This window comes from Nelumbo nucifera, chromosome 6 (genome assembly GCF_055504915.1).
Source record: "Nelumbo nucifera cultivar China Antique chromosome 6, China Antique-T2T, whole genome shotgun sequence".
Classification (NCBI taxonomy): domain Eukaryota; kingdom Viridiplantae; phylum Streptophyta; class Magnoliopsida; order Proteales; family Nelumbonaceae; genus Nelumbo; species Nelumbo nucifera.
Genome location: NC_142654.1, coordinates 65,321,850 through 65,342,652, shown reverse-complemented (window position 1 = coordinate 65,342,652; position 20,803 = coordinate 65,321,850). Strand labels below are relative to the sequence as shown.

The window sequence follows — 20,803 nt, the reverse complement described above, 5'->3', positions numbered from 1 at the left end:
GTCATGATTGAAGATTGAATGGTCAACTTGGCACTGTTTCATACCAAACTTTTTTACCATCTCACTGAACCTACTAAACCATGCTCGAGGAGATTGTTTAAGTTCATAAATGGCCTTCTTTAGTCGGCACACCTTACCATCCTCCCCCTGAGCAACAAACCCCGGTGGTTGCTCCATATAGACCTCCTCAAGTAAATCACCATGTAAGAAAGCATTCTTGATATCAAGCTGATAGAGAGGCCAATCATACATAGCAACAAGAGATATTACAACACGAACTGAACCAATCTTAGCAACCGGGGAGAAGTAGCAAGCTCTAAGCATTACTTGGCCATAGGTTTGGGAGTACCCTTTGGCAACTAGTCTAGCTTTCAGCCGCTCTACACTACCATCAGGTAAGTACTTAACAGTGTAAACCCACTTACAACCGACAACCTGCTTACTAGGAGGAAGTGTGGTGAGGTCCCATGTATGATTATGAGTTAGAGCGGAGAGTTCTTTTTCCATTGCATGATACCACCGTAGAGAGGCAAAAGCTTCTTGGACATCCTTAGGGACAACAACAGAGGATAACAAGGAGATAAACTGGCGATGAAAAGTAGAAAGGTGAATGAGAGAAACATAATTAGAAATAGGATGAAGGGTACAACTGCGTTTACCTTTCCGCAAGGCAATGGGAACATCAAGTTCAAACACTAGGGTTGGGGTTGGTGTGGGTACAACTGTTGGATCTGTCAACGATGATGGAGCTAGAGGAGGAGCTGATACATGTTGGCGATGTGTATACACGTGACGAATAAGTGGCCGTTCAATAGGTGGTGGCACCAGAGGCAAAGACTTGGTCACAGTTGGAACAAGTGGAATGGAATCTGCAACTGGAAGGGGAAGAGGAGGTGGTGAGGAGGAAGAAACATCACCTGACCCCGAGAAAAACGGAATGGATTCAAAGAAAGTAACATAAGCACACACAAAGGAACGTCGAGAACTAGGATGATAACACTTATACCCTTTCTGAGTCCGGAAATAGCCAAGGAAGATGCACTTAATGAATTATGCATCTAACTTGTCCCTTCTCGGTCCCAGATTATGAACAAAACAAACACACCCAAAAACCCAAGGAGAAAGAGGAAACAGTGACAATGTAGGAAACAAAGTGGTGAATGGAGAATGACCATCAAGGATAGACGTGGCATCCGGTTAATCAGGAAGCAAAAAGTACACCATCACTCCAAAAAGGTTTGGGTACATTCATGTGGTGCATGAGGGATCAAGCAGTTTCCAAAAGATGACGATTCTTTCTCTCAGCCACCCCATTTTGTTGTGGGGTGTAGGTACATGAAGTCTGATGGATAATGCCATGTTGGTCCAAATATTCTTGAAATGATGTAGAAAAATATTCACAGCCATTATCGGAATGAAAAATTTTAAAGTGGACACCAAATTGGTTGCGAATTTCAGCATAAAATTTTTGGAAAATGACAAACAATTCACTCATTTCTTTCATTAAATAAAGCCACGTCATCCTTGAATAATCATCAACAAAAATAACAAAGTATTTATGCCCATTGTATGACATTACTTTATAAGGACCCCAAACATCTGAATGAAATAAAGAAAAAGGACTCGACATACGTTTATTGTGAACAAAATTCAGATCTAGAAGAAACCAGATCCAGGGGTGTCAAGAATCGTCGACCCCCACCCCAAAGAGCCTCTTTTATGTTAAAGAGATAAAAGGTATGTACAGTTACAAGAATGCCCTTACAGGGCTGAAAGATAAAAAGAACAAATAAAATAATAAGAACTATGATACTGTACAACAAGGACTACTCTAATAGTGTACATCAAGATATATCTTCACACTCCCCCTCAAACTGATTCGTAGACATCAGCATCAGTTTGCCCACAAAATGAGATGTCGGCTCTTAGTCATGGCCTTGGTGAAGATGTCGACAATCTGCATGTTAGAGGCAACATGAGGAAGAGATATAGAGCTTGCAACAAGGTCTCTAATAAAGTGATAATCCACCTCGATATGTTTAGTCATCTCATGAAAGATTGGATTAGATGTGATCTTGATAGCGCTGGTGTTGTCGGCATATAGAGGGATAGGAGTAGGAAGAGAAATCCCAAGATCAATGAAAAGTGGCTTCAGCCAAACAATCTCGCTACATGCATAAGATATAGCTCTATACTCGGCTTCTGTGGAAGACTTAGAGACAGTTTGCTGTTTCTTGCACTTCCAGGAGATGAGAGAGTCACCCACGAAGACGCACCACCCAGTAGTGGATCGGCGAGTGTTAGAGCAACCAGCCCAATCAGCAACAGCATAAACCCTCAACTATATGGATGATGAGGAAGAGAAAAACAGTTCCTGAGAGGTTGTGTTTCGAACATAACGGATGATGCGGCGAACTGCAGTCATATGAGGTTGTCTTGGGGTAGAGACGAATTGATTGATGACCTAAACATGTGAAATATCAGGCCTAGTCATAGAAAGATAGATCAAAGAGCCAACAAGCTGACAGTACAGGGTGGCATCAGGAAGGATGAGGCCTTCGGATTTGGATAGTTTGACATTCAGTTCCAGGGGGGTATCAACATGTTTCTCATCAGTGATTCCAGCTAGTTTGACGAGATCAAAGGTGTATTTTTGTTGACAAATAAAACACCCTCGACTGCTACGATGAACCTCCAAACCCAAGAAGTGAGAGGACCCAAGTCCTTCATATGAAATGAGTTATAAAGTAAGGACTTCAGCTCACAAATGCCGTCATGGTCCTCCCTTGTTAGGAGCATGTCATCAACATATAATAGAAGAATAGTAATACCCAGGGGTCTTCTCTTAACAAAGAGGGAGTAGTCAGAGGAACTCTGATTATACCCAGCTGCAACAACATCCCGAAAGCGCTCAAACTAAGCCTTGGGTGCTTGCTTTAGGCCATATAAAGACTTTTTCAGAAGGAACACATTCTTCACATCTAATTGATAAATAGTCCAGGAATAAACAACAGAAATGGCCATAAGAGTCCGAACTGTGGTGATCTTAGCGACCGGGGCAAATGTTTCTTCATAATCAATCCCATATTCCTGACTGTATCCTTGGGCAACTAATCGGGCCTTATATCGATCAAGAGAGCCATATGATTTCAGTTTGATCGTATAGACCCAACAACTTCCAACAATAGAAGCATATGGAGGAATTGACACAAGATCCCAAGTGTCATTCTCATGGAGGGCTTGAATTTCGGCATCCATAGCTTCTTTCCACTGAGAACTTCTAATGGCTTGCTGATAAGATCTAGGGATATATGTGGAAGAAAGTACAGCAAAAAAGGAACTATGGTTTGAAGAAAAACCATAGCGGTCAGGAGGTCTAGAGATACGGGTAGAACGACGAAGTGGAATAACTGAACTACTATCTGAAATAAGAGGATCTTGGGTCAAGGTATCACTTATAGAGGATATCTGAGATGAATGTTCTAGACCGGGTGGAAGGGGGGTTGTAGGCGTAGGAGTCAGGACACGTAGCCGCTTGCGGGTAAAGACAAGAAGATCTCTCTCGGTTGAGGAAGTAGTAGTGTCATTTGAATCAAAGTCCTACAAAACAGAGATGGAAGAAGCAGACAATCTAGCAACCCCAGCAAAGGAGATATGTTCAAGAAACACAACATTTCGAGAAATCTGAATACGACGCATAGCAGGATCATAACACAAAAATCCTTTGTGGTCAGGACTATATCCCACAAAGGCACACATAGCAGACTGAGCAGTTAATTTAGATCGTTCACGAACAGGAAGATGAACAAAACAAAGATATCCAAAAACATGAAGGCTAGAAAAATCTGGGGGATAGCCAAAAAGTTTTTGGAAGGGAGAGGTGTTGCCTAGAACAGGGGATGGAAGAAAATTGATCAAATACATTGTTGTACTGTCTGCTTCTACCCAAAACGAAGTTGGAGTATGAGACTCCTGTAGTAATGTTTGCACAACACTAAGAATGTGTTCGTTCTTCCGTTCATCTACACCATTCTGTTGTGGAGTTTCTCGGCAGTTGCGCTGAGACTAAATTCCATGACTCCTCAAATATGCCAAGAAGTCTCCATCTTTATATTCTCCTCTTGAATCTGAGCGGAGGATAGTCACACTGCACTTGAATCGATTTTGCACCATAGTATGAAACAATTTAAATGCACCAAAGACTTCTGATTTATGTCGTAGAAAATAAATCCAAGTATATCTGGTACAATCATTTATAAATAATAAGAAATATTTGTACCCCAATCGTGAAGTAATAGAAGCAGACCAAACATCACTATGTATTATCTCAAAAGGTTTAGTGGCATGTTCAGATTTATGAAGAAATGGTAAAACATGACTTTTACTCAAACAACACGTAGTGGAAGAAACATCAAAAGTATCAACAGGGGGAATTTTATTCTTAATCAAACTAGAGTCAAACAAAAATTTTAATTTTTGGGAATATGGATGACCCAATCGTTTATGCCCTAAATCCCAAACATTATTTCTATAACTCAACATAGAATCAGATAAAGAAGAACTAAGTAAAGTTGAGGATGCCCTCGGTTGAGACTTCTCGAACTCCAGTGCAAACAGATGGCCCAGCCTATGCCCCTTCCCTTTCACCTTCCCACTGTACCGGTCCTGTATCAAGCAACCATCATGAGAAAAGGTGAGAACATTTCCTTCATGAACAAGTTGATCAATAGAAATCAGATTAGTAGTAAGGTTGGGTACTAAGAGGGTTTTGGAGATAGGAAAGGATCTGGTTGGTGACAATTGAAGGGACAAATCATTACTACCAATGATGTCTAACTTTTCATCATTAGCAGTAATAATATGTTTATGGTGAGTTTTAGTGGAAGGGATTGGGTGGTTGAGGTAGGCTCCTGTCATATGGTTGGTGGCACCTGAATCTATAATCCAAGCATGTGAAGGGGAAGAACAATATGCAGAGAACTTACCAGACAAGCCAATAGCAGAGTAAACAGAAGAAATAGCAAAAGATACCAGTTGCTGAACCCTTTCTTCAACCATGACACCTGTTGATTCACCTTTCACTGAAGACTCACCCTTGGTAGATACATTGTCTGTTGCTGGTCCATCTGTTGCCTGATAGGCTCGGGGCTGAGTTTTTTTCTGAGAGCCCTTTGCTGGTCGAACTGGACACTCTGGAATGATGTGACCATGTTGCTTGCAATATGTAAAGAGACTGGGCCAAATGGGCCCTAACAGCCTTTCGTGTGATATCCTTTATTTTATCTTTTATTTTATGTTGATGGGCCTCACTTAATGGGCCTGTTATTTGTTCTTATTTTATTTTCTTTGTGTAACTGCCAAGTTGGCCGCCCACTTAAGGGTATACTTGTCATCATCAATTTTTTAGAGAATAATAAAATAGGGTCAGAGGAGAAGGGTGATTAATTCGACTTCTTCTCTTACCTCTTCTCTTCGCCATCTTCCTCTCTTATACAGTTATTCAGATCTGTTCTATTCTGCTAATCACTAAGTTTAATCTTGATATTAGAGGACTGATTTACATCTTGGTATCAGAGCAGGTTCAGTTCCTCTTCCTTCTTTTTCTTGTTCCTGTACACTCTAAAATCAAGAGAGTGTATGGAGAGATAGGTTCACTTGCTTGGTTGGTAGAAGGGTTTGGAGAGTTTAGTTCTGGCCAGATTTTGCCAAGAAGTGATGTTGTTTTGTTGCTGCCCAAAACCCTAGCCGATTAGAGATTTTCGAGGTTACCAGGAAAGGTGAAGCTTGGGTGTGGCACTTTGTGCTTGGAAGGTGTCTTGTGACTGCTAAAGGAGGGTGGTTCAGGTTTGGAAGAGTTTGGGTTAGTCTGGTAGGTGCGGTAGTGTCTTCTCTCTTCCTTCCATCTGCTGGACGGAGCCAAACCCTAGTTTTTCAAGCACCCAAGTTCTGGTTTGACTTCAAGTAAGTTTACATAGTCAAAATTTTTTGTTCTTTGATTTTCGTTTGATTAATGGAAGCATACGGAAGTGAGTTCAAGCAGGTGCCAGTTTCTGGACCTACTTCAGTAGATTCCGTTTTGACAGATGTTACCACAATTAAGCTAGATGGGACGAACTATCTTGCTTGGGCACAGTCTATAAAAATCTATGTTTGTAGTAGAGGAAAACTCGAGTATCTCACAGGCAACAAGGTGAAACCCGAAGAGACAGACCCTGAATTTGAAAGATGGATGCAAGAGAACTATACTGTTATAGGATGGTTAGTCAACTCTATGCAAGCCCATATAAGCCAGCACTATTTCTGGATGTCTTCGGCTAAGGAGATATGGGACAGTGTAATTGAGACCTATTCACAGAAACCGAATGTAGCCAGAGCATACAAATTGAAAAGTGATGTGAAGAACCTGAGACAGGGGGAGAAGAGTGTGGCAATCTACTACTCTATACTAAAATCCCTATGGCAGGAAATTGATGTTAATGAGACAGTGGTATGGGAGAGTAAAAAGGATGGTGAAATGTATAGAAAGCTAGTGGAGAGAAATAGGGTGTTTGAGTTTCTCATTGGACTCAACCCTGAGTTTGATATTATTAGACAGAACATTTTGGCCAGGGATGAGATTACTCTTTCACAGGCATATGCTATGATAAGTAGTGAGGAGAGTAGGCGGCAGGTGCAGTTGCAGAGTCCATCTACAGAACATTTTGCACATGCGGGAATGAAACCGAAGGGCCCTACTGAGAAAAGAGAGCAGATGTGTGAATATTGCAAGAAACACGACATACAAAGGACACCTATTGGAAGCTTCATCCTGAACTTCTTTCTGATAGGTTTAAGAACAATAATAACCCTAAGAAGGGCAGTCAGGTGGGAAAATCCAAGACTGCTAATGCTGCTACAATGCCTGAAGGGGGAAGTAAGGAAAGCGAAGAAAAATCAACTATTGAGCAGTTGGCTGCAATGAAGCTGGATTTTGAGAAGTATGGGAGGCTCCTAAATCACCTGGAAGCTACGGTTTCTTCAACTCACCCTTCCAACAGTACATCATCTTCATCGGCTTTTGCTCACTCAGGTACTCGTGCTTTTGCGAATCATGCTTCAGCTTCAGGTAATCATAAAATCCCTTGGATTATTGATTCCGGTGCATCAGATCATATGACCAGCCTATCTAACCTGTTTTGCTCATATCACCTCCTCTCTGGGAAAGAGAAAATATCCCTTGCCGATGGGTCCCTTGCCCCCATCTCTGGTAAAGGTGATATAAAGACCTCTGACACCTTGTTCTTATCTTTTGTTTTTCATGTCCCTAAGCTTAACACAAACCTCTTATCTGTTAGTAGCTTAACAAACTTAATGAATTACAACATAACTTTCTTTCCCACCTGCAGTCTCGGAGGATGATTAGGAGTGGCCATGAGGCGAATAGAATATACTTGCTGGACACACCAGATCAAGCTTTGGGACCACCTCATGGAGTTGCCTTAAAGTCAGTTGTGTCAGTGTCTGTTAACAAAATTTTATTATGTCATTTTCGGTTTGGTCACTTGTCCTTTTCTGCTTTGAGTCATCTATTCCCAGATATGCTTAAAGGAGTGTCTTTATCGAGTCTTCATTGTGAATCATGTGAGCTGGCAAAGCATTGTAGACATTCCTATTCAATTAGCAATAAAAGATCATTTTCTCCTTTCCATATTGTTCACTCTGATGTGTGGGGGCCATATCACATGCCAACCATGGGGGGTTATAGGTACTTTATCCTTTTTATTGATGATTATTCACGTTACACTTGGATTTATCTCATGAAATCCAGGGATTAAGTACCAGCTATTGTGAAAATTTTTCATGAACTCATCATCACCCAGTTTAATACCCGTATCAAAATATTCTGCTTTGACAATGCTAAGGAGTATTTTGAGAGAACCCTCTCCACCTATCTTGAAACTTTTGGGGTTATTCATCAAAGTTCTTGTTCCTACACTCCACAACAAAACGGGGTGGCGGAAAGAAAGAAAAGGCATGTGGTTGAGGTTGCCAGATCCCTCTTATTTGCATCCCATGTTCCTATAAAGTTTTGGGGAGATGCTGTTCTTATTGCTACCTTTCTGATCAACCGTATGCCCTCCCGGGTCCTTGGCTTTAAAACCCCTTTTAGTCTTCTCTTCTCGGATGAGGATCTCTTTTCTCTTCCTCTCCGTGTGTTTGGGTGTACTTGCTATGTGCATATTCATAGTCACCAAAGGCACAAGTTTGAACCTAAGGCTCATAAGTGCGTGTTTTTGGAATATGCTTCCACACAGAAGGGTTATTGCTGTTTTGATCCAGTTCGTGGCACCCGCTTTGTATCTCAGGATGTCACCTTTGCAGAGTTGACTCCCTTCTTTAGTATTCCTCTTGAGGGGGAGAAATCTGATGAGTGCTTTGCTATGTCTCTAGCTGTTCCTCTTCCCATCCCTTGTGAGTCCGATCATGGGGTGTCCACCTCTTCCACTGGACCTACCCCTGATGTTCTTGCTCCCCCTCCTGCTTCTGCTCTTGCTCTCCAAAGGTGGTACCAAAGGCAGAGATTCAGACATGTGCAGGTTGTTTCCACTTCTTCAGAAGAGCATCTTGCCACTTCCATCATTCCTGAGGAAATAGGTCAGCCCTCTACTGACCCATCTCAGACTGTTCCAGACCTTGACCTTCCTATTGCTCTTCGCAAGGGCAAGCGGAAGTGTACAGTCCACTGTATCTCCAAACACTTATCTTACAGCCTTCTCTCCCCTTCCTACTACTCTTTTCTTGCCTCTGTTTCTTCCCATGTGATACCCAGGCCTATACCGGAAGCTTTATCTCAAGCTGAATGGAGGGAAGCTATGATGTCCGAACTTGATGCATTGCATAAGAATCATACCTGGGATATTGTGGACTTGTCGGAAGGGAAGGAACCAGTGGGTTGTAAATGGGTGTTTACTATTAAATATCACTCTGATGGCTCTGTTGAGAGGTTTAAGGCTCGGTTGGTTGCTAAGGGTTACACCCAAATGTATGGCATTGACTATCTTGAGACATTTGCTCCTGTAGCTAAGATGACTTCAGTTAGGGTTTTACTTTCTCTAGCAGCTACTTTTGACTGGCCCCTACACCAGTTTGATGTTAAAAATGCCTTCTTGAATGGGGAACTGCATGAAGAGGTCTATGTCTCTACCTCCAGGAGTGTAAAAGGCAAGGTGTGTAAACTACACAAATCTATTTATGGTCTCAAACAATCTCCTCGGACTTGGTTTGAGAGATTTCAAGCTGCTCTTGTCTCTTTTGGCTACATTCAAACACAATCTGATCATACACTGTTCTTGAAGAGAAATGACTCTCTGGTGACCTTCTTGATTGTTTATGTTGATGATATTGTGGTCACGGGTAATGACATTGAAGAGGCCAGTAAACTAAAAGCATTTCTCAACTCTGAATTTGAAATCAAAGATTTGGGAGATCTTCGGTATTTCCTGGGCATTGAAGTTGTTCGATCTAAGGATGGTATATTCATATCTCAGCGCAAATATGTCCTTGATCTTCTTGCTGAAACTGGTAAATTTGGAGCTAAACCCATCTCCACTCCCATTGATCCTAATCATAAGCTTTCTGCCACAGATGGTGAACTTTTGTCTGATAAGGGAGTGTTTCAGAAACTGCTTGGGAAGCTATTATACCTTTGCATGACTCGGCCAGATATTTCCTATGCAGTCAGTGTTATCAGTCAGTTTATGCATTCTCCCAGAGATACTCATCTAGCTGCTGCAGAAAGGGTTCTGTGCTACTTGAAAGGTACTCCAGGGAAAGGTATTCTATTTGCTAAGCATGGTCACATGAAGCTAGAAGCCTTTACTGATGCAGATTGGGCAGGATGTATTAATGACAGAAGGTCCACTTCTAGTTATTGTGCTCTGGTTGCTGGGAATATTGTCTTGGAGGAGTGAGAAACAATCATTAGTTGCTAGATCCTCAGCTGAAGCAGAATACAGGGCAATGGCTCATGGTGTGCCAGAATTACTATGGCTACATCCCTTCTAGAGGAATTGGGGGTGGACTACGAGAAACCAATGATGCTCTATTGTGACAACCAAGCTGCTATCAACATTGCACATAATCCTGTTCAACATGACAGAACTAAGCACATTGAGGTTGATAGGCATTTCATAAGGGAAAGAGTCTCTTCAGGAGAAGTTTGCTTACCATTTATCACATCAGAAGAGCAACTGGCTGATATCTTGACCAAGGGAGTTCCCAAGGGGAAATTGACACACTATATAAGCAAGTTGGGCATGATTGACATCTATGCTCAGCTTGAGGGGGAGTGTAAAGAGACTGGGCCGAATGGGCCCTAACAGCCTTTCGTGTGATATCCTTTATTTTATCTTTTATTTTATGTTGATGGGCCTCACTTAATGGGCTTGTTATTTGTTCTTATTTTATTTTCTTTATGTAATTGCCAAGCTGGGCCGCCCACTTAAGGGTATACTTGCCATCATCAATTTTTTATAGATTAATAAAATAGGGTTAGAGGAGAAGGGTGATTAATTCGACTTCTTCTCTTACCTCTTCTCTTCGCCATCTTCCTCTCTTATACAGTTATTCAGATCTGTTCTATTCTGCTAATCACTAAGTTTAATCTTGATATTAGAGGACTAATTTACATCTCAATAGGTACACGCATTCTTCTTACAGTGAGATGCAATATGTCCAAAACCCTTACACTCATAGCATTGGGTTTTGGAGAGGTCCTTGGAGGCTGGCTTCTTACCCCCATGAGCAACAAAGGCTGTTTCAGCCTCAACTTCAGCCATCTTCCATCGAACCCGGCTGCAGTGAAAAGTCTAGTTTCTTCTCTAAGAAGTTCCCCTAAAATAGAATGCATATCTAGAAGTGTTCCCCTACTCAGAATGTTGGACCTGATTATCTCATATTCAGGTCTAAATCTCATCAAGAACGGAGTCACCTTTCTCTTCTCAAAGTGCTTTTGAAGATATTTCACACACTCCACTAGATCCGAGGGTTCAATGTGGACAATCTCATATTCAGCCCATAAATCAAGAAAACCAGAATAATACTCTTGTATCCTCCTATCTCCTTGGCTGTAAGAGAATATTTCTGATTCTATCTAATATTGCTTAGATACGTTGGACTGTTGATAAACTTTTTCTAAATACATGTACATCTCATATGCTGTTTTCATTCTCCTCATAGGTATAGATATATGATAGTCAATAGAACTCAAAATCCAAGAAAAAAGTTAACCATTGTCCAACTTCCATTGTTGTAAAGCTTTGGCCTCGGTCTTAGCTGGTTTGGTGACCGTTCCATTCAGATATCCTTCTAAACCCTTTCCCTCAACATAAAAGTCAGTGGAACTTCCACATCCCATAGTTCTGTCCATTCATTTTTACAGGGATGATATCACCTTTGTCCGAAACTATTACAGCAAGACAATAGCACAAATAGGGTTTGGCTGAAGCTTAAAGAAACTAATCTGAAGTAAAACTTGATCCAAAGACAAGTGAAATAGGCTGTAATCAATCCAAGAGAGTAAAAAAACTGAGATAGAAACCCCTTACTTTCATTGGAGATTGTTCAAGATCCAAACAAGGAAAAGCTGAACACAGTCTAGAAAAGGAAAGTCTGGGCACAGTAGCCAAGAAGAAGAGTCTAGATCTCTCTCAAAACTTCACGGATCTTCGTAAAAATTTTAGAATATGTTGAGAAGGGCTAGGCGACAATTCCTTTCAATTCTTGCTGCAAACGGAGATCAAACGAGAGAGATCCAATAAAATCCCTCTCTCTGGGTGCGCAGAAAACAGAAGAGGAGTTCCTGGATAGATCAAAACAGTCTAGGACCACTCGGCAGAGTTGTAGGTTTTCAATAGATCATGAAGGCAAGATGGATCATGAAGATCAAAGAGCAACCCGCTCTAATACCATGTGAACAGAATTCCGATCTAGAAGAAACCAGATCCAAGGGTGTCAAGAATCGTCAACCCCCACTCCAAAGAGCCTCTTTTATATTAAAGAGATAAAAGGTATGTACAGTTACAAGAATGGCCTTACAGGACTGAAAGATAAAAAGAACAAATAAAATAATAACTATGATATTGTACAACAAGGACTACTTTAATAATGTACATCAATATATATCTTCACATTTATCAACCCCAGGACTAAAGGGAACACGATGATGTTTCCCCAACTGACACGACTCACAATTCTAAACAGAAAGATGACTCAGCGAAGGAACAAGAGACTTCAAAACATTCAGCGAAGGATGACTAAATCGACAATGCCACTAGAGAGGAGAAAGAGATTATTGGAGAGCTGTTGATGTACTTCCACCACCGTCAAGATAATACAATCCACCGGTTTCATGCCCTCCACCCATCTTCATCCCCGTCTTGAGATCCTGAAAAGCACACGAAGAAGGGTAAAATGTAATAGAGTAATTAAGAGACTTGGTCAACTTATTAACTAACATAAGGTTAAATGGAAATTTAGGGACATACAAAACTAAGGATAAGGGTAAAGGGTCCATGTTAACATTACCAACACCACAAATAGAGGATGTGGAACTATTAGCAAGGGTAACAGATTGTGATGTTGGGCAATGAGAGAGGAAAGAAAACACACCTGGAGTTCTAGTCATGTGATCGGAGGCTCCAAAATCAATAATCAAGGGATTAGGTGTGGATGTCAGACAAGCCATGCCTGAGTGTGCAAGAGTGGCTATGTTTTGTTGAGATGTGGTCTGGACAAACCTCTCATACTCATCACGGGAGACACTCATCATCTCCTTCCTGGGAACATCTATGGATGTAGGGAGCATCTGATCAGCTGAATGGCTCTCCTGTCTGAAGCTGCTATCACCGGTCATGGCATGGTTGGCCCAAGTTGAAGGTGGACCATGCAAATCATAGCAATAATTAATGGCATGTCCATCCATACCACTGTGTGTACATCTCCTCGGACCTGAACTACGTCCTTTGCCGCGGATTCCCCTTGAATCTCGACCTCCAGTACGACCTCCAGTACGACCACCACCACGGTTATACGTAGGTCCACCACCACCACTACGGCCATATACCAATCCACTGCTACCACTATGACTAGATTGAGCTCCTTGAGCTCCACCTCTAACACCATGACCCCTTGATATTGCAAAGGCTGATCTATTGAAAACACTAGAGTTCTCGGTAGATCCAATAGAAATCCTCCTAAGTCGAGCAAACACCTCTTCTAAGGAATGGAGAGCTGATTCTCCTAGTATCTGTGCTCGCACTAATTCATATTCAGACTTCAGCCCCACCAAAAATCGGGTCACATCTAGTTGTTCTCTCTGCTATTGCTGAATTTTAACATCAGAGGTGAGGGGGTGATACACATTCATATTCAAACTTCTAAGGAATGGAGAGTTGATCCTCCTAGTATCTGTGCTCGCACTGATTCATATTCAGACTTCAGCCCCACCAAAAATCGGGTCACATCTAGTTGTTCTCTCTGCTATTGCTGAATTTTAACATCAGAGGTGAGGGGGTGATACACATTCATATTCAGACTTCTAAGGAATGGAGAGCTGATCCTCCTAGTATTTGTGCTTGCACTGATTCATATTCAGACTTCAGCCCCACCAAAAATCGGGTCACATCTAGTTGTTCTCTCTGCTATTGCTGAATTTTAACATCAGAGATGAGGGGGTGATACACATTCAACTCATTACGAATGTTTCTCATACTAGCATAGTACTCCTCAAGACTCTAATTACCTTGTTACAAATTAAAGTATTCCTGATACAGCTGATATACTCTAGTTGTGTTGTCTTGACCCAAATACAACTTCTTAGCATGGTCCTACACTTCCTTGGCAATATCAAAAAACATGAAATTCATACTAATCTTAGGTTCCATACTGTTCTATAACCATGTAATAATCTATGCATCTTCTTGTTCCCAGTTACTCATGAGAGTCAGTAGAGGGTTTTTCCTCCCTTATGTGTTTCACTTTCTTCTTTGTCTTAAGAAAGACTTCTACAGATTTTGCCCAAGGTACATATTTTTCTCCATTCAGCTTAATAGAGGTCATCTGAACATTCAGGTAGTCAGTAGGGACCATCACACTAGTTTTACCGTCACTGTTATCTCCCATTGCTGAATTCTGCACACTGCACACTGAACCACACTGTTCTCAGCACTTGTTATTGCTGAATACTGCACTCTCTACACCACAACCCTACCACATGACTACCTGAAAACTCACCACACTGTTTGAGGATCACTTCCCCTTCAAATCACATCGAAATTTGCATAAACCCTAACACACTACAACCTGAATTCCCACCATACGATCTGAAACATACTCATCATTTGATTCACAATAAAAAACTGCATAAAAACCTATTATCTAATCACCAGAAAATCAGACTATACTTGACACCCACTGCATCACACGAATCAGCTCTCTTCTCTTCATCGATTAGGGGAGGGCTTCCTACAAACCACAGCAACCAACCACGAACTGCATGACCAGAGGCGTAGAAACCTCCAAGGGAAGAGGGCGATCACTCCTTTTCAGCTCCTTCCCTTATCTCCAACTGATGGCGAAGAAAACAAGAGAAAACCCTAGACTGGGTGCGTGAAGAACAGAATTCTGGGCAGTTTCAATTTGCTCAGTTAGGCTCTGATACCATATTAGAATCCAACCTGCCTTTGAATTCTGTTAGAATGGTAACAGTAGAAATAAGAGAGAGAAGAGAAAGAAGAAGAAGAAGAGAAGAGAATAGAGAGGGAGAAAAGTCTGGTTCGAACAAGAGAGAAAATCAGTCTCTCTCCATTCGGCCAGATCTGTTTTATATTTCTATTAATCAGGAAATGACACCTTTGCCCCTACTTAAGTGAGGGACATAAGAATTAAAATAACTTTACACATCAGCAACTTAAACATAAGCATAAAGACAAAATTACCCCTACACAGTCGACATTAACAGAGGCTTTTGAGTTTATGCCTGATTTGAAGTTTAAAGGGTTATTGAGTAATGGCTTCTTTGAATATTTGGAACTGCACTTCTTGTTTGGGTACTAAGCATTGCTTTTAGTATAGGGGTTAGGGGTGCAAGCCAGGTTGGGTTGGGTAGGGCTGATATCGACCTAACCCAACCTCAGCTGTGGAACCCCCAATGATAACTTGCTTTTGAAAAAAATTGCAGTTAAACTTAAAAAGTGTTGATACTTGCATAGTTGTGGATGCATGCTTTCATAGTTGCACACATACATGCCACATGCATACGTACATATATATATAAATGCTTATATAATATTTATGCATACAAATATGAAGCTAAGTTGTGTTTGGGTTGGCGAAGGCCTCAATCCTAACCCAACCCAACATTAAGTCCGGTTCATACTTTTCAAACCTAACCCGAATTTTAACCCAATTGGATTGGGTTTGGGCTATCCTGGCCCAACTTGCAGCCCTAATTGGTTTTTCATATTTGTGTTCCAGAAGATTGGCAACCTGTTTTTGTACACGTGCATGCATCCATGCTTTCTTTTTTTAAATGATTTTGATACCTCTCATTCTTTTTCCATAATAACTAATTTATCAACGGTCACTCAGTCGGATTGACAGGCATTTTATGATTGTTTTACTTTTGCAGGTCTCAGAAGGAATTGACTTTTCTGATGAAAATGCTCGGGTAGTTGTATCCTTTTACAGCCTTTTTGGAGTCATACGGTGCTTTTTAAATACATTGAATAGCTCTTTGAAGTTACGAAATTCTGTTTTAATACACCAAATACTTCTTTATAGACTGTGAAGTACTTGGGCTTTATAGATATAGGTTCCTTGAATTGTTGTCTAGCTGTTTAGTGGGGCTGGGTTCAAGAATATTTCATCTGTTAATATGCCTTAATGCATTAACTAGCCTCTTTTCACAGTACCACAGTCACTCAAATCAAATATATTTAATTATTTTGAGTTATTCTTTGACTACTATAGATAATTGTTGGCATTCCATTCCCAAACATGTATGTATTCCTCAGAAGATCTTTTTGACATGAATTATCCAATGATCTGGGTCTGACCATATTAACTTTTTACCAGAAATGATATGCAAGTTGCACAAAAAAAGAAATATAATGACACCTACAGGTTATCAAAGAACCTTCTAAGTGGGAGTGAGTGGTACTGTCAACAAGCATTTCGTGCTTTAAACCAGGCAGCAGGTACTTTCCACCCTTGGTTCCCCACTAGTATATGCTTGGATAATCTTCTGCTTTGCATTTAATGTCTCTCTAATTTCGCTTGCCCTCCCACCTACAGGTAGACAGTAATTTCCTTTGTTCTTAGTGTTGCGATTTTTTTCTTAAGATAGATCCACAAATTGTTGTCTGCCTATTCTTCGAGAGTGTCCCACCATTTCTATACTATCTATTGTAGTTGACACTTCATGTTTATGATTTTATGATATATTTGAATGTTTTTTAGCTTTCAAGTTTGTCATATTACTCAGGTTCTTACATTCTTATTTCTTACCAATATAGTGGAATGATATAATTGTTTCTCCTTGTACCTTCCTTAAATTGTGAAGCATCAGTCAGCAATGCCCTCCTAATAGGTTTTAAAGTCTTCCTCACAACTTATAGCATGTTCCCTTTATAATTTCATCATCATTAGGATCCGTGATCAGTGATTTAAAAGGTGCACCTTCGCTTGCTTCACTCACTCACCAAAGCTCCGAGAACCCCCTATTTGCTAATGTTGTTTGTTCGTTCATCTTAGTAAAATATCTTCTTAAAAGACCATTGACATTATAAAACCACCTATTTTTGTGTAAGGATTAAGAATTTAAGACCCTAACATGGATTTGTTTGGGCTTGCCTCAAGGAGCTTGGTACAAAGGTGGCTCATAGAATCAGGAATGCAAGATTTTTTACATCACATTAGCTATTTGCAATAATGCAATTGAGGAAAAAAGAGATTGTGGGTTTTACATGCTTGAAAAAGTTTTATATGTTTGATTTTATTTTTAAATTTTCATTTGAATGCACTTTACATGTTATGTTTGTGTATTTTAATTTTAGACAATAGGTTTTTTAAAACATTTATTTTAAAATTTAAGTTTATATTTTTTATTAAAATTGTGTTTAATATATATATTTTTTATTTTCTTTGAATTTTCTGACATTTTTTATGAATATTTTTTTCTGACATTTTTTTGACATTTTCTTTTGTATTTTTGCGCTTTGCTTCAAAAAGGCGTGCACCTCACCTTATGCCTTGGGCACAGATAGCCCTTGTGCTTTTAAAACAGTCTGTGATCTGTGATCATGAAAATTTGGCAAAAGTTTTAATACCAGCTGCCAGCCTAACACAACCCTGCTTTCTGGGCTTGAGACAGGTTGTGTAAGACAAGCTCACACTGGTGGAGTTACCTTTATAATATCATGTAACAAAATTTAATTTTATTGATAATGTCCTTAGTACTTGCTTACTTTATTCCTTTGCCACACATGGGGGTAATAGTTGCGTTTTTTTTATGAAATTTTTGTCTATTTTTGCTTTTTTTTTAATACATTGGATACTAGCCTTATCTGCTTGGCAAATAAAATATATGTAGTCTGATCATCCCATCTCGAGAATGTGATGTTAACGTCTTTATATTTTCTGTAGGTCGTTGCATACGCCATAGGTTTGACCATGGAGCTATCATCTTAATGGGTATTGGTTATCCACTCACTAATTACTGTTTCTTATTTTTATGTTAGGTCATCCAAATGTTGATTTTGTATATCTACTTTTGAAGCTTAGCTTCATTGAACTACTAACTACAATCTCTGAGATAAAGTTATTACACAGAGAGCATAAAATAGCAATCTTTGTAATTATACAAATTTGAGGAAGTATGGCATCTACAAACCTCAAATGGCAAAGAAGGGAAATGAGAGAACAAGGAGATAGAAGAGAAGAGAAAAGGTTGAGCCTACAATATCGTCTATGCCTCTCTAATGAGTGGAATTCTATACATCAATATTAGGATTATCCAAAAATACAAAGAAGGCCCCAATAGGATTGATATTACATTGTTTTGATGCAAAGCTTTTATGTTTCCTTCAACATATTTCCATTTATTCTTATGGGTATGAGGATCTAGCAAATGGGGAAAAGAAAACTTAAAGATAATTATTAACTGATCGAGGAAGAGACATAGAGGGTTGTGGTGGGTACTTAGGTACTAGATCAAAGAAGCATGGTCTGAGTGCTACACTGACTTGTCATTTTGATGTGCTCCATAAATTGTAGTTCAAATTTCACACATGTAAAATTTACTAAAAGTCAAATCATAATTCAAGCCTACCAACATGCCTTTCCATAGGACCTATTAATTAGGACCCAGCATCCATTGGTCCTCTCCTTCATGCCAGGTTAAAAGAAACTAAAACTCTTTGCAATAATAAAAGGGCCAAAGTACCATTTACCCAATGTTGATCCCAGTTATCTAGGTGTGGGGAAGGATGGACTTGATGTGGCTGTTCTCAGACTTGAATCCATGTCATGTGCGTCATCTGGAGATTTACCATTGCATCAAGCAATGTTGAATGACTAATTCTTGGTAAAAAATTCCATGTCCGTGTTCTTGTATGAGGGTAATAATGATGCAGGAGCCAAAGATATCAAGTTGCATTTAAAGTTTCATTGTTCTTGAGTATTGTTAGCTTACAATATTTTACACTTGCTTCCGTACTTATTGTTGCTTTCATTTAGCTTTTGATTTTTATCTTTTTGTGCAATTCTGCAAGCAGATGAACGGTTTAGGGAAGAAAGGAATATGGCATACATCTCAAAGTGGCTAAGGAAATCCATCAAACAGTATGACAACTTCAACATGTTTTTGGAGGGACTGAGATCCTTTTCCCAAGATGCTAAGGTCCCATATTTATCCTTTTACATGTCTTTTATGTCTTTTTTACCATTTTTGGTTGTGGTGGGAATATGGCAGTCGCTTTTGGTATCAATCTGTAAAAGCAATTTGATTTCTTAATCTTGGCAATTTACAGGAACAGTTGGGTCAAAAAGTAATGGAAGCAGTAGAAAATTCAGTTTTGAATGATGAAAATGCCCATTCCACAAAACAAAAACTGTTGAGCAAGGCAGGTCCCAAAAAGAAAAATCAGATGATGGACAAATCAAATCATTATAATGGCTGGGGCATAGTTTCTAACAATATAACAGCAACTGAAAAGTCTGGTCATCTGTCACAAATTTTAACTTGGGATTATACCAATTCTTCCCAATTTAAAGATCATGACATTGTTGAAGCAGCTGAACCTGTTCAGGTGGATGATAAAGCTACGGCTATTCAGCACAATATTGACCCAAAATATTTGAGGTAAGCCTTCTGACAAATTCAGTTCCTCAATATTTGGCTTAATAGTGCAACTAAACCAATCAAATTGATGCATTTGAGCGGCTTGCTGGTTGTACCATTATTTGGAAACAAAAATTCATGAATTTGTAAAGGCTATTATATTTTGTCAATATTGTTTTAGGCATTTTATGCTTGCAATATTTTTAAAAAGTTGGATTGCCTTCAATTGTTATTTGCTTCTTTTATTTAATAAAATGTAGATTTTGATTTACTGGTCTACTTCAATTTTGTAGGAAAAGGCTGTTGGTAAGAGTGCAAAAAGTGAATGAATTGTTGTGAATGCAAATTTGTTTGAATAGGAGAATGCAAACCCACTTCAGTTTTGCAATCAAAACTTACTATGTCTTGTTTGGTTGTGAGAGCACAAACATGAATCTCAAGGTTGTAACCAATGTATTTTTCATTGACCAACTTTGAACAAAAACAGTTGGAAAAACAAATTTAGTATAATTTTTGGTAGAAAAATGTATTCTTACCAAAGTTGCTTCGGTTCTGCATGCACTCTTACCAAACACAGCCCAGATTACCTTTGCAGTTTTCCAGTGGTCTGATCTGTTGCATTTTCCAATAGGAGTCCTGATATTTTTGTAGTCAAGGAGACACCAGAAATGAGTGAGGCAATCAATATTTCTAGCCCTGGAGCCCTCTCTAAAGAGAATTCAGATTCAACTATAGTTCAGGCCTCAACTGATTCTCCAGGCCAACTATCCTGCCATTCAGCATCCTACACAAATTCAAGCAGAAATGTTTCCAAGGTTACATGTAGTTTGGTGGTTACTCCTGAAAGAAATATCAATGGGCACATAGAATCATCTTTGAACTTGAGTGTAAATTCCCACACCCAGAAACGAAGAATTGAGTGTATTAGGAACTTCACTGCATCTAGAGATGTGGACCAAAGCATCGAGTTTAGTATGGATGCCGATAACTCAGAGTGTAAATACACAGATTATAGTTATGGTGCATCATCTTTATCTTCTGATCCTACTATGGAAAGGAAACTTCACATCTGTTGCTCAATTTGCAGAACTCCCCTGGGTTTGCCTGAGAACAATTTCCTTGTTGTATGTTTGTTGACTTTGTCTTCAAAATTTCATGTGGCATCTCTTGTCAAAGGTGGACTAGATTCTCCATCCAGAAATGGACCAGGTGTTCCAGTTGTCATTTCTGAGGTTTCATCTGTTGATCAGCGACTCTGTAATAGGCCTGCTAACAAAAGTGCTTCAAAGCATGGTGTCTGGTGTGAGGAAGATGGTTGCGTTTTCAATACCATTTTCTGCCCCTTCTGCGGTCCCCCAAGTTTCTGTCTTGGGCTGCAAATTGTGGCAGCTGATGCACAAAATGTTCATCTACTTAACAGGGTAG

General features: G+C 39.8%; 1 protein-coding gene across 6 annotated transcripts in view; it reads left to right on the top strand.

Annotated features, from left to right (window-relative positions):
* LOC104606809 (RAD3-like DNA-binding helicase protein) overlaps positions 1–20,803 on the top strand; it is a 52,850-nt gene that overhangs the window by 30,567 nt on the left and 1,480 nt on the right. For 5 of the 6 annotated variants that reach the window (XR_736826.3, XM_010272180.3, XM_010272179.3 and 2 more), the window contains 7 exons: positions 15,668–15,712; positions 16,009–16,037; positions 16,114–16,235; positions 17,683–17,730; positions 18,813–18,937; positions 19,068–19,399; positions 20,010–20,799. Coding sequence is in view for 5 of the 6 variants with exons in the window: in XM_010272180.3 (XP_010270482.1) it covers positions 15,668–15,712; positions 16,009–16,037; positions 16,114–16,235; positions 17,683–17,730; positions 18,813–18,937; positions 19,068–19,399; positions 20,010–20,799 (1,491 nt within the window). In the remaining variant the exon portion in view is untranslated. The remainder of the gene's footprint in view (positions 1–15,667; positions 15,713–16,008; positions 16,038–16,113; positions 16,236–17,682; positions 17,731–18,812; positions 18,938–19,067; positions 19,400–20,009; positions 20,800–20,803) is intronic. The other variant, XM_088889898.1, reaches the window with a different exon arrangement.